Raw genomic sequence first — 15,222 nt, 5'->3', positions numbered from 1 at the left:
ACTCTCACCACCCTACTTTCACAGCCAAGGTGAAATTAATTTGGGAGGATGAAGCCAGAGTGGCTGGTGTCCAGGATGTCCCATATTCCACTCCTGCAGTGAAATGATGAAGGTGGCATTTAATTTCACAAATAGGGAATCACCATTGAGTCTTACCAACAAAAATCTCAGCTGCTACTTTATTCATAATTTCATCGGAGAATTCAATCAGGGATTCTTGGATTGGAGTCTGTGAAGAAAGTCATTAAGTTACTCATTAGGCATCTGCTTACATCATAAGCTGACAGTGCTGCTCTGCAGATAAATTGTTTTGCTGGTGTTTTGTTTTCTGATATGTGCCAATGGGCATGTACACCAGTGCAAGGGTGGGTGGGTATTTATTTCAAGGGCCGTTCACCTGCAGTGTCCCACCTACATTTGGCAAGTGGCTGATATTACACTTTCATCCATAGGCTGGTTAACTTAGTCCTTCCCAAGTCCAAGCACGGCAATAATGGTTGCCCCTGCAATATAGATCCCTGGAAATTCAATGATGCAATGAGGTCTCCAGTAGCTGTTCTTTTTTCAAATGAAATGGTCCTTGTAACATTCTGTGAGCTCTTGGTGAACTATATTATAAAGTAAGAACCACTTATGAACCTGCCGCGTGCTTGTCCCTCATCTTGGCAACAATCTGTAAATTTGAAAATGCTCAGTGCTTAATTGCTGTGTGACCAAAAGACAACGTAGGATGTCACTCCATCTCCTAGAATACTTCTATTTGAAAAAAAACTGATAGGCAATCAAAATTTTATCTTTTCTGTTTGGAAACATGATGACAGCTGTTTCCTTTTCCTTTAAAATTTGACCTGTCCCTATCTGGGACAGGTCACTTTTATAGATTCTGTGAAAATCGTACAGAGAATGATGTCATTTCATGTTCCATGCTCCTCACTGGCAGTGACAATCTCCAAATACTAACTAAACCAGTCAGGATAGAGAAACATCTATAGCAACACACAGGAACTCAGCAGGCCAGGCAGCATCTATGGAAAAGAGTACAGTCGAAGTTTCCGACCTGCTGAAGGGGTTCGGCTCAAAACGTTGACTGTACTTTTCTCCATAGATGCTGCCTGGCCTGCTGAGTTCCTCCAGCATTTTGTGTGTGTTGCTCAGATTTCCAGCATCTGCAGACTTCCTCTTGTTAGAGAAAAATCTATATGTTGTGGAGAATTCTGAATCAAAGCAGGTTCCCATCACTCAGGGACAAATTATATTCACAGGGACTAGGGAACAGGACACCAGGAATAATGTTGGGTTGAGGGTGGTTGCTGGTCTGCTCAGAGTCAATGGGCTGAAGGGCCTGTTTTTGTTTCTTTTCTCTCTAGGATTTCTTGATTCTAAGGATGGAATCACATTAATTATGCAAAGCAGTCTTTTCAAAAGTTTAAAAGGAGATTCCAAGCTTCAAATAAGTTTTGCTTAAAGAACCAGTTGTTTTTTTAACCATCCAGGCTGCAACATCAGCATCCAATCCCGAGCCCTCTTGGCAACTCTCACCTTTGAGTACTTTACCAGTTCAGACAGTTCCTTGTGATCTTTGGATTTTTTAGATTTCTCTTTATTAGATTCACTGTAGAAAGAAAAAAATTGAGTAAAGGTAATTTAGGCCATTTTATATAACATATTAGTTTGTGTACCATTATAAGTGTCAAATTGTTAATTATGTTTCTAAGTAAAGAATGAGGATCTATTATTTTTTGCTTTCTTTCCCCCTTGATTCCCCTCTTCAGAGGTAAAACCCCACACCTCCACATCTCCTTTAGGTTGCACTGTAGTGCATCATCTAGATAAAACAGTCTTACAGAAGAGCATGAAAGATTGGATGACAAATAAGCTATTTGGATAGGTTGTACATTTGAATCTTTATTAGTGGAAAGTGGCCTTAATTCTGACTGTCAAGTGCTAGAAGCTAAACTGCGACTAAAATTTGTGAATGTTCTTACATTGGAAAGGACATAAAAGAGAAGTGAGAGAGGGAACCTTCTCATTGTGTGTGTGTGTGTGTGTGTGTGTGTGTGTGTGTGTGTGTGTGTGTGTGTGTGTGTGTGTGTGTGTGTGTGAGTGTGTGTGTGTGTGTGTGTGTGAGTGTGTGTGTGTGTGTGTGAGTGTGTGTGTTTGTGTGTGTGTGTGTGTGTGTGTGTGTGTGTGTGTGTGAGAGTGTGTGTGTGTGAGAGTGTGTGGTTTACTCAGTCAGTGTTTGAGAAGTGTGCCGGTGAAGGAGGGCAATTCAGCCAACCATCTGAAAAAGTGAGATCACGTGAGCTTGAAACACTGTGAATCAGATAACCTTGTTAATTAAACTGTCAAACTAGTCAGCTAATTACAGAGTCTAAGGAGTCTTAATTATTTATTATCACTAGTCAATGCCACAGTTAATATTTCACATCAAATAGTGATTTTACAGTATTACAATAGTTACTACAATTCACAGCCATTTCACTGCTACAGTGTCTTCTGTTTTGTAACTCCAAAATATAAAATTAATTGAAAGTAAAACATGGAGCCAGAAGGTGTGTGTCTTAGTTTCATTTTAACTTCAAGTGAGATACGTGCTTATGATGTGGTAACGTCATGCCATATGCTATTCATATACTTTTACACATAATCCATGATGAATTATTACATGCCCTCAAAAAAGTGATATGTAACCAAGATTTTAGCAGATAGTCTGTGATCTAAACAACTTCATGTTGCTCTAGAATTCAATTGATCAAAACTTTGAGGATAAACTAACTGAATTACTAAATTAACTTCTTTTCAACCTGGTTCATATCAAACGAATGAGGTGTACATAAGAGGAAGAGAGAAGGAGTGAACTAGCAAAATTTAATGGTGAAATTCCATCACCAGACACATTGAGCAAGATTTGCCAAACAAATGGGAGAAATGAGTAAGGGATTGCTGATTAAACATTGGGATAATGCTAGATAATTGATCTTAACCAGGTTTACACTTGGAAAGGAAACACCTCAAAAAGATGAGCACAAAACCAAAGAGGACATAGTCAGGATGTATACAATAATCCGGGTTGTAGTACACAGGCTTGCAATTTTGGGCACTGTTGGTGCTACCCAAAGTTATCACTGATCAACAATTGTCATTCTCTCACCTTCTAAGATTCTGTGACTGGCGGAAGTATTTCTTTGCAAATTCTGTCATGGTGTACTGGTTATCCTGAAGACCATAGTCAGGGATACTGTCCATAAACGTACTGACTGGAGGGGAGGCCTGCAGAAAAGTTTAAAAGTTACGCATTCATGACTTTGGCATTTATTTTGAAGGATGATAAGCAAAGGTTGCTTCTTTAAAAAAAAACAAGAATCATTATGAATAGGAAATCTGCAATCAGCCTGGGTTTATTCAGCTGTGATCCTTCCCCTGATTAGTCTTGTGCATCAGCTTGTTGGGTGAGGGTCAAATTTGTTGTGATGTCACTTGTAGTTTTCGAGTGAATAAATGAGAGCAGACCAGCATCTCTGAAACTAGTTCCTGGTAAGGAATCAAACACCACAGGGGGCAAGGTGAGGAAAAGAAACGTTTAAAATATTTCTTATTAATTTCTCTGCACAATTCTAACATCTGCCACTAGCCTCAATCTCAGTGGCAACAAGAGCTCCACTCCCACCTCTCTGGGAGCCAGATGGAAGGGTGGCAGGGTGATGAAAGCTGTGGGAAAGATGGTATAAAATCTAAACCTCACATTGTCAGCACTTCACTGCTCAATCAACCACCCAGCTCTATGTAGAGTGCATCGTGACTTCAACCTGAGACCCGGATGAACAGCACTCACTCACCTGCTTACAAAACTGACTAATAGAGATAAAAGCAGCAATATTTTATACATTGTTAATAGACTTCTCTCTTTTTCTGCTTTGAGTCTCAATATAGTGTTTCATGACGTGCAGTAGAGATATTTAGGTCACATTCCCACTGATAATTGATGCTGTTTATTCCATTCCACTGCTAATGTTATCACAATATCTATTCCCACAGATACTGACTCCCATTCTATTCATACTGATTCTGAATAATCCATTCCCACTGATAAGGGTACCAATCTTCCTACTCATTCCTGACTAGGTGTACATCCAATCCCACAAGGTACAATTAACTCCTGTCAATCATAGTACAGTACCAAACCGTTTCCTTGCTAGTGAGCCTGTGCATTTTACTGTGTTGAGGGGGCTGAGTATTGTACGTGAAAGTCAGCCACAGATCATCTTCACCTGTCTCCTTCTACAAGGGTCAATGAACACCGGCAGATGTAGGAAACCTGCTGGATTCTACATCTCCCTTATGTACTGAATTCAGGTACTCTTAAACTCGAAACTCAGTACTGTAGTAAGATCATTTGTCAGTTTGAGAATCACTGGCTGATCTTGCTTAATTGAATGCTACTTTAAATTTGAGTGACTGTCCAGGATGCGATTATTTTGTTTGGAAATTTTCCTGGAACTATTCTAAAAGTAAATGGCTGTTCATAAATGTAAGCTTCATATCCAGAATGCTGTGACAAAGTAGGACAGAGTACATGAAAAATCTACAACCAGCGTCCATTGTGGCAATCACCTATGGCACTGTCACTGGAGCAGAGCAAAAATGACCCCCCCTCCATTACTTCACTGCTTTTCCCTTGATATCTGACATCATGCAGTTAAAGAGATTGCTCCTTACCATGAAATGATAAATATTACATGAGCATAGGATCATAGAATATAGAAATCTACAGCGCATTACAGGCCCTTTGGCCCACAGTGCTGTACTGACCACATAACCTATTCTAGAAACTACCTAGTATTTCCCTACTGCATAGCCCTCTATTTTTCCAAGCTCCATGTACCTATCTAAGAGTCTCTAAAAAGACCCTATTGTATCTGTTCCACCACCATCGCTGGCAGTGCATTCCACACACGCACCACTCTCTGTGTGAAAAACTTACTTCTGACATCCCCTCTGTACCTACTTCCAAGTACCTCTCGTGTCAGCCATCTCAGCCCTGGGAAAAAGCCTCTGGCTATCCACACGATCAATGCCTCTCATCATCTTATACACCTCTATCAGGTCATCTCTTACGTTCCGTCGCTCCAAGGAGAAAAGGCCGAGTTCACTCAACCAATTCTCATACGGCTTCTCCCCAATTCAGGCAACGTTCTTGTAAATCTCCTCGGCACTCTCTCTACAGTCCCCACTTTCTTCCTGTAGACTGGAACAAAACAACGGAGTGCAGTGGACGGCCGAGAGGTTCAGTCACAAACCTCTGTTTTCCTGTCAAGCTGCTCAGCTGCTGCCGTCGATCCCACAGCAGCTGCCACCGTGCCTGAGGACGAAGCTGCCACTTTACCCTTCTTGTCCCTCGGTTCTTCTTTCTTGTCCGTACTCAAGTGAATAAAATCTGGGGCGGCTACAGGCTGCACGTAATCCAGAGGAACCAGCCCGGACCGGCCATGGAAAGCTCCAAACTTCCATCCTGTCCAAACAAGCAAAGGGTTCAGTTAAAAACTGTTCTTTGTAACGGGCACACACACCTTCATTCCCCTCAGTGTGCTCATTCAGAAAATGAGCACTGTGCTCAATAAGAGGGAAATGAGTGCTGAAAACAAACAGGTTGTCAGGACCTTGAGATGTGTTTGGCAACTAAGAGTAAAGGGAATTCCAAGGTACTGAACAAGTACCTGTGCTTCACTTCAGTATTCACCAAGGAGAAGTACATGGACGATAGCAAGATCAGGCATGGGTATACTGATAGGCTAGAATAAGAATGAGGGAATGTTGGGTCTCTTCTTCAGTCAGGGTTTGAGAATAAAAGTCAGGAAGTCACGTTGCAGTTGTATAAAATTTTAGTTAGGCATCATTTGTGTACACGTGCATTGTGTGTCACTCTGATCATCCTTTTCCAGGATGTGGAGAAATAAATATATAGTCCAAGTCCCTGTGTCCGTGAATGTTGCTGCAGTCTGCAGTTGAATACAAAACAGCTTGACTTCTGATAAGCAAACACAGGGGGTAGTGCCAACCGAGGCCACGCAGCTCCCTGGCCGTTCACCAATAAACCAACAAATTCAGCTTTCGATATTCCACACCACTGATGTCCAACAGGGACTTGCGATCACAAGAAAAGCGACTAAGATGATCGCTCGCTGTTAGACCGACACCGCCTTCGGTTTCTCCGCCACTGAACAACTCACTGATGGGATAGACCATCAGAACTTCAAGTTTTTAATGCCCAGTGGGGTCTTCTGATCATAAAAATGTTTAAAATGACAATAGCACCATTGGTTGACTCCATAGAAGCTGGCGCGTTCAAACATGTCGCCACCTTACCGGAAGTGAGTATTGGCAGATGGAGTTCAATCCAGAAAAGTGTGAATTGATTCACTTCGAAAGGTCGAACTTGAAGGCAGGAGGCAGGGTTAATGGCAGTGTGGAAGAACAGAGCAATGTTGGGGTTCACATCCATAGGTCCCACAAGGTTGCGGTGCAAGTTGATAGGGTGGTTAAGAAGGGCTGTGGTGTGTTGGCTGTCATTAGTCGGGGAATTCAGTTCACGGGCTGTGAGGGATTGCAGTAGCTCTATAAAACCTTGGCTGGACAACACCTGGAGTATTGTGTTCAGCTTCAGTGGCCTCACTGTAGGAAGGACGCAGAAACTTCAGAGACGGTGCAGAGGAGATTTGCCTGGATTAGAGAGCGTGCCTTCTGAGGATAGGTTGTGGGAGCTTCCTTGGAGAGGAGGAGGAAGAGGGGCGACTTGACAGAGGTGTACAAGTTTGTAAGAGGCATAGTTTGAGTGGAGAGCCAGAGACTTCTTCCCAGGGAAGAAATGGCTTATTCAAAAGGGGGATCATTTTAAGTCTTTGGGAGGGAAGTTTTGGGGGGAATGTCAGAGAGAGGTTTTTTAACATAGTTAGTGGTGTCAGCGGTGGTGGTAGAGACAGGTACAAGTACGCTCGGAAAGGCATTTAGCTGGAAGAAGAATGGGCTATGTGGGAGGGAAGGGTTAAAGGGCCAGCACAGCCTCATGGGCTGAAAGGCCTGTACTATGCTGTATTGTTCTATGTTACCACTTACTACCTTCGGATTCATTTGCTTGCAGGCATTTATAGGAATATAAAGAAATACAATAGAATTTACAAAAAAAATTATATACAAAGACTGACAAGAACAATGTGCAAAAGAAGACAAATCGTGTAAGTAAAAACACTGAGGCTGTAGGATCAGTACAGAGTTATGGTGAGTGAAGTTCAGGAGCCTGATGGTTGTATGGTAATAATTGCTCCCGAACCTGGTGCTGTGGGACCCATGTCTTTTGTATCTCTTGTCTGATTGTGGTAGAAAGAAGAGATCATGGCCTGGATGGTGGGGGTCTTGGATTATGGATGCTCCTTTCTTGTGGCAGTGCTCCATGTAAATGACTTAATGGTGGGGAGGGCTTTGCCTGTGATGGACTGGGAAGTATCCACCACTCTCCGTAGTTTCTTTCGGTTCCTGAGTGTTGATGTTTCCATACCCGGCCACAATGCAACAAGTTATGATGCTCCCCACTGTGCACCTATAGAGGTTTATCAACGTTTTTGGTGACACGCTAAATTTACAAAAATATCTAAGAAAGTTGGAAACACTGTCGTGCCTTTTTTGTGATGGTGCTTACGTGCTGGCCCCAGGACAGATCCTCTGAAATCATAACACCAAGGAATTTAAAGCTACTGACGCCCTCCACCTCCGATCCCCTAATGTGGACTGGATCATGAACCTTTGGATTCTTCCTGCTGTAGTCAATAATCATCTCTTTGATTTTGCTGACATTGAGTGAGAGGTTGTTGTGGCACATCTCCAGGTGCCACTCAACAACCAGAGAGCAGAGGTTTAAATTGAGAGGGGAAATTTAAAGGAGATGTCCAGGACAAATTTTGTTTTTACACAGAGGGTTAGGGACCTCCGACATTCACAACCAAGTCATTGACATATATCACAAACAGAAGAGTCTCTGTAGTAAACCACTGGTCTCAGAGTTTCTGTCAGAAAAACATCATTTCATTGCTGCCCTTTGCTATCTATCACTAAGCCAGTTTTGATCTAATTGGTAAACTTGCCTTGGATTCCATGTGGACCAGCCTAACGTGTAGGACCTTGTCAAGTACTGAAGTTCATTTAGACAATATCTACTACTTGTTTTTTTTTATCAATCTTCTTAGTTAACTCCTCAAAACATTCAATCAAATTAGCGAGATAGGACTTTCCCTGCACAAAGCCATGTCAACTATCCCTGATTAGTCAGTGCCTTTCCAAATCTACATAAATCCTATCACTTGGGATTTTCTCCTATAATTTCCCTGTGACTGATTAATCCCAACTCGTCTGTACACGCTACTGTTCTTAAACAAAGGAACAGCATTATCTATGCTCCAGCCTTTGGCTCCAATCCTGTGGCTAACAAAGATGCAAAATCTCTGTGGAGCCCCAGCTATCTCCTTCCTTGCTTCCAATGCCAACATGGAATAGATCTCCAACCCTGGAGATTTAGCGACCCTTGTCTATGCCGTAATACCTCCTCCTTCTGCTCAAGATTATCCACATATCACTCCCTGAACTTGTAATCTTCCATATCACTCTGCTTGGCAGTATTCATTTAGGACTCGCCCATGTCACCTGGCTCCATACATAGATTACCCATTTTGTCCTTTATGGAGATCCCTAGCTACCCTTTTGCTCCTGATATACTTTAAGAATGTCTTGGGATTCTCATTAATCTTTCTCGCCACAGGTTAATTCATGGCTCTTTTTTGCTCTAATTTCTCTCTTTTGTTCTCTCTCACACACTATATTCCTCAAGAAAGTCCAGTTGCCTTTACCTGCCATGTACTTCCTTTCAAACCATTTATGATCCAAGATTCCCCAATCTTACCATCTTTGCTTTTCACCTTGTTCAGAACATTCTTGTGCTCAGTTCTTATGAACTCTCTTTGAAAAGATTCTTACCTGTCAGCTATTGCTTTGCCCACCAGGCCAGGGGAGCTTCCTTTGGCCAGCAGTTTCATTACTGACTTTTTTTCCTGTTTAGAAGAAGCCTGTTTCCTTCAGGATTTGACTCTGTAGGACAGACAGTAAGAGCTGCTGGTCTCTCAACATAGTATTCTTCTTTTTGTATATCTGCCCCAGAGCAAAATCCTTGAAAGATTGACTGTGGTATATCTTTCTTTCAAGACGTTTGATCTGCATGAACTCTCTCCTCACCATCTTTGTCCACCATTTAACACTCTCCTGACAGAAGAGCTTTGAGCCGTGCCCACATCCTGTTATCGCCTCATTGTGGGGAAATCTCCTTGCTTCCTTCTCCAGCCAGTCAAGAATGCAGCTGAGTTGTAAAGTACTTGGTTGTGGACGCCGTCTAACCAAGATGAGTCTTGCTGACGTAACCCAGTGACCCCAATGCAACGTTTACTGCATGGGAGCTACTGAGACATATAGTGGTGAGAAGCTGAGGGAATTGATTCTGGTTCCTCATGAAGGGTCTCGGCCCAAAATGTCAACTGTTTAGTCCTCTTCATAGATGCTACTTGACCTGCTGAATCCTCCAGCATTTTGTGTTTGTTGTTCTGGATTTCCAGCATCTGCAGAATCTCTTGCACTTATAATACTGGTTCCATTTTGTCCAGATAGCAAGATAGTGGAGTAGGATAGATACTTCCCCCATTTCTCCCTGATGATTCGACACAGTACTGGATACCAGACTGATCCCTTATCCCAAGCAGCAGCTGAAATCTCCGGAGAATGATGGAACTCAAGAGAGAGGTTGTTTGTTTAAAGATGTGTGCTTGGAAGACATTGGGTCTGGAGGGGCATACGCATTCACAAAATGCAAACTCTCTTTTAGAAGTCTCTACTTGTCAGCTGTTGTTTTACCCACCATGGCGGGGGAGTCACCCTTAATCAGCCTTTGACTTTTTTCCTGTTTAGAAGAGGTTTGCGTCCTCCAAGATTTGACTACATGAACTCATTTTCCATATAAAGTTGAAACTTTACAAAGCACACGTGAAGCCTCACTTGGAGTATCGTGAGCACGTTTGTGCCCCTTGTCTTAGAAAGGATCTGCTGAAACTGGAGAGGGTTCAAAGGAGGTTCATAAAAATGATTCCAGGATTGAACTGCTTGTCGTATGAAGAGTGTTTGATGCCTCTGGACCTGTATTCACTGGAATTCAGAAGGGGGAGGGGTGACCTCACTGAAACCTATTGAATGGTGAAAGGCCTTGATAGAGTGGATGTGGAGAAGATGTTTCCTGTGGTGGGAGAGTCTAAGATCAGAGAACTCAGCCTCAGAATAGAGGGGCATCCTTTTAGAACAGAGATGAGGAAGAATTTCTTTAGCCAAAGAATGGTGAATCTGTGGAATTCTTTGCCACAGGCAGCTGTGGAGGACAAGTCTTTATGTATATTTAAGACAGAGGGTGATAAATTGTTGATTGGAAAGGGCATGAAGGGATATGGGAGAAGACTAGAGACTGGGGCTGAGAGGAAAATGGGATAAGCTATTATGAAGTGGCAGAGCAGGCTCGATGGGCCAAATGGCCTAATTCTGCTCATATATGTTATGGTCTTCTAGGGCAGACAGTAAGAGCTGCTGGTCCCTCAGCAGGCTGATGCATAAAGGCTTCATCCTTACCAGCTCTAGATCCATGTGGCTTCATCTCCCAGAACAGTGTTGGCAATAAGCAATACCAAGATCCCTCCAGTAACATAAAGTGACAACAACTGAGCCGGTGGGTTACTGATATACAGTGTATGATCACAGCTGAGCCAGTGGGTTACTGATATACAGTGTATGATCACAACTGAGCCGGTGGGTTACTGATATACAGTGTATGATCACAACTGAGCCGGTGGGTTACTGATATACAGTGTCTGATCACAACTGAGCCGGTGGGTTACTGATATACAGTGTATGATCACAACTGAGCCGGTGGGTTACTGATATACAGTGTATGATCACAACTGAGCCGGTGGGTTACTGATATACAGTGTATGATCACAACTGAGCCGGTGGGTTACTGATATACAGTGTATGATCACAACTGAGCCGGTGGGTTATTGATATACAGTGTATGATCACAGCTGAGCCAGTGGGTTACTGATATACAGTGTATGATCACAACTGAGCCGGTGGGTTACTGATATACAGTGTATGATCACAACTGAGCTGGTGGGTTACTGATATACAGTGTCTGATCACAACTGAGCCGGTGGGTTACTGATATACAGTGTATGATCACAACTGAGCCGGTGGGTTACTGATATACAGTGTATGATCACAACTGAGCCGGTGGGTTACTGATATACAGTGTATGATCACAACTGAGCCGGTGGGTTACTGATATACAGTGTATGATCACAACTGAGCCGGTGGGTTACTGATATACTGATATACAGTGTATGATCACAGCTGAGCCGGTGGGTTATTGATATACAGTGTATGATCACAACTGAGCCGGTGGGTTATTGATATACAGTGTATGATCACAACTGAGCCGGTGGGTTACTGATATACAGTGTATGATCACAACTGAGCCGGTGGGTTACTGATATACAGTGTATGATCACAACTGAGCCGGTGGGTTACTGATATACAGTGTATGATCACAACTGAGCCGGTGGGTTACTGATATACAGTGTATGATCACAGCTGAGCCGGTGGGTTACTGATATACAGTGTATGATCACAACTGAGCCGGTGGGTTACTGATATACAGTGTATGATCACAACTGAGCCGGTGGGTTACTGATATACAGTGTATGATCACAACTGAGCCGGTGGGTTACTGATATACAGTGTCTGATCACAACTGAGCCGGTGGGTTACTGATATACAGTGTATGATCACAACTGAGCCGGTGGGTTACTGATATACAGTGTATGATCACAACTGAGCCGGTGGGTTACTGATATACAGTGTATGATCACAACTGAGCCGGTGGGTTACTGATATACAGTGTCTGATCACAACTGAGCCGGTGGGTTACTGATATACAGTGTCTGATCACAACTGAGCCGGTGGGTTACTGATATACAGTGTATGATCACAACTGACCCGGTGGGTTACTGATATACAGTGTCTGATCACAACTGAGCCGGTGGGTTACTGATATACAGTGTCTGATCACAACTGAGCCGGTGGGTTATTGATATACAGTGTATGATCACAACTGAGCCGGTGGGTTACTGATATACAGTGTATGATCACAACTGAGCCGGTGGGTTACTGATATACAGTGTATGATCACAACTGAGCCGGTGGGTTATTGATATACAGTGTATGATCACAACTGAGCCGGTGGGTTACTGATATACAGTGTATGATCACAACTGAGCCGGTGGGTTACTGATATACAGTGTCTGATCACAACTGAGCCGGTGGGTTACTGATATACAGTGTCTGATCACAACTGAGCCGGTGGGTTACTGATATACAGTGTCTGATCACAACTGAGCCGGTGGGTTATTGATATACAGTGTATGATCACAACTGAGCCGGTGGGTTACTGATATACAGTGTATGATCACAACTGAGCCGGTGGGTTACTGATATACAGTGTATGATCACAACTGAGCCGGTGGGTTACTGATATACAGTGTATGATCACAACTGAGCCGGTGGGTTACTGATATACAGTGTCTGATCACAACTGAGCCGGTGGGTTACTGATATACAGTGTATGATCACAACTGAGCCGGTGGGTTACTGATATACAGTGTCTGATCACAACTGAGCCGGTGGGTTACTGATATACAGTGTATGATCACAACTGAGCCGGTGGGTTACTGATATACAGTGTATGATCACAACTGAGCCGGTGGGTTACTGATATACAGTGTATGATCACAACTGAGCCGGTGGGTTACTGATATACAGTGTATGATCACAACTGAGCCGGTGGGTTACTGATATACTGATATACAGTGTATGATCACAGCTGAGCCGGTGGGTTATTGATATACAGTGTATGATCACAACTGAGCCGGTGGGTTATTGATATACAGTGTATGATCACAACTGAGCCGGTGGGTTACTGATATACAGTGTATGATCACAACTGAGCCGGTGGGTTACTGATATACAGTGTCTGATCACAACTGAGCCGGTGGGTTACTGATATACAGTGTATGATCACAACTGAGCCGGTGGGTTACTGATATACAGTGTATGATCACAACTGAGCCGGTGGGTTACTGATATACAGTGTATGATCACAACTGAGCCGGTGGGTTACTGATATACAGTGTCTGATCACAACTGAGCCGGTGGGTTACTGATATACAGTGTATGATCACAACTGAGCCGGTGGGTTACTGATATACAGTGTCTGATCACAACTGAGCCGGTGGGTTACTGATATACAGTGTATGATCACAACTGAGCCGGTGGGTTACTGATATACAGTGTATGATCACAACTGAGCCGGTGGGTTATTGATATACAGTGTCTGATCGCAGCTGAGCCGGTGGGTTACTGATATACACTGTATGATCACAACTGAGCCGGTGGGTTACTGATATACAGTGTATGATCACAACTGAGCCGGTGGGTTACTGATATACAGTGTATGATCACAACTGAGCCGGTGGGTTATTGATATACAGTGTATGATCACAACTGACCCGGTGGGTTATTGATATACAGTGTATGATCACAACTGAGCCAGTGGGTTACTGATATACAGTGTATGATCACAACTGACCCGGTGGGTTATTGATATACAGTGTATGATCACAACTGACCCGGTGGGTTACTGATATACAGTGTATGATCACAACTGAGCCGGTGGGTTACTGATATACAGTGTATGATCACAACTGAGCCGGTGGGTTACTGATATACAGTGTATGATCACAACTGACCCGGTGGGTTATTGATATACAGTGTATGATCACAACTGACCCGGTGGGTTATTGATATACAGTGTATGATCACAACTGAGCCGGTGGGTTATTGATATACAGTGTATGATCACAACTGAGCCGGTGGGTTACTGATATACAGTGTATGATCACAACTGAGCCGGTGGGTTACTGATATACAGTGTATGATCACAACTGAGCCGGTGGGTAACTGATATACAGTGTATGATCACAACTGAGCCGGTGGGTTACTGATATACACTGTATGATCACAGCTGAGCCGGTGGGTTACTGATATACAGTGTATGATCACAACTGAGCCGGTGGGTTACTGATATACAGTGTATGATCACAACTGACCCGGTGGGTTATTGATATACAGTGTACCAACTCTGAATGTAAAACCTGGACAACCTCAGGAAGCACTAAACACAGCAAACATGCACACACCAGATTTAAAAACACAGATTGAACACAAGAGTAAACTATATTTACTGAAATCAGTTTTCTAGCCAGAAGGCTGGTGCCCTTCAAAGATTATAGAGCAGTAAGACTGGAAGAAGGAAGATTAAAGAGAGATGTGGAAAAGTGATCGGTGAGTTTGTGCATTAACTGAATAAGAGCACCCAAGAACCCACAATAAGAGAGGAGAGGGAGTAGGCCATTTACCCTTCAAGCATGACCATTATTCAATATGATCATGTTTGATCTAACTCAAACCTCACCAATCTTATAGAGTTTTTCGAGGAAGTTACCAGGAAAGTTGTGAAGACAAGGTAGTGAATGATGTCCTTATGGACCTTAGCAAGGCATTTGACAAGACCCCACCTGGGCGGTTGGTCCGGAAGGTTACGTCGATTGGCTTTCTGGATGAAGTAGTGAATTGGATTAGACTTTGGCTTTCTGGGAGAAGCCAGAGAGTGGTAGTAGATGGTTGCCTTTCTGACTGGAGGCCTGTGACTAGTGGAGAGCCACAGGGATTGGTGCTGGGTCCATTGTCCATTGTCCATTGTCGTTTGTCATCTACATCAAAGATCTGGATTATAAAGTGGTTAATTGGATCAGCAAATTTGTGGATGACACCAAGCTTGGGGGTGTAGTGGACAGTGAGGATGACTAATAGAGATTTCAGTGAGATCTGGACCTGCTGGAAAAAATGGACTGAAAAACGGCAGATGGAATTTACTGCAGACAAGTGCGAGGTTTTGTACTTCGGTAGGGCCAACCAGGGTGGTCTTACACAGTGAACAGTAGGACTTGGAAGAGTGCGGTAGAAAAAAGGGATCTGGGA

At 43.2% G+C, this 15,222-nt stretch overlaps 1 protein-coding gene across 1 annotated transcript in view; it reads right to left on the bottom strand.

Annotated features, from left to right (window-relative positions):
* The window catches only part of myo15aa (myosin XVAa), a 190,413-nt gene that overhangs the window by 48,484 nt on the left and 126,707 nt on the right, over nucleotides 1–15,222 (bottom strand). The window contains exons 49-52 of the mRNA XM_073060850.1: nucleotides 5,298–5,509; nucleotides 3,152–3,270; nucleotides 1,540–1,612; nucleotides 157–229 (exon numbers count right to left, since the gene is read on the bottom strand). Of these exons, the coding sequence (XP_072916951.1) occupies nucleotides 157–229; nucleotides 1,540–1,612; nucleotides 3,152–3,270; nucleotides 5,298–5,509 (477 nt within the window). The remainder of the gene's footprint in view (nucleotides 1–156; nucleotides 230–1,539; nucleotides 1,613–3,151; nucleotides 3,271–5,297; nucleotides 5,510–15,222) is intronic.

The sequence above is a fragment of the Hemitrygon akajei genome, chromosome 11 (genome assembly GCF_048418815.1).
Source record: "Hemitrygon akajei chromosome 11, sHemAka1.3, whole genome shotgun sequence".
Classification (NCBI taxonomy): domain Eukaryota; kingdom Metazoa; phylum Chordata; class Chondrichthyes; order Myliobatiformes; family Dasyatidae; genus Hemitrygon; species Hemitrygon akajei.
The sequence above is the reverse complement of the archived record's forward strand: the minus strand, read 5'-3'. Positions and strand labels throughout refer to the sequence as shown.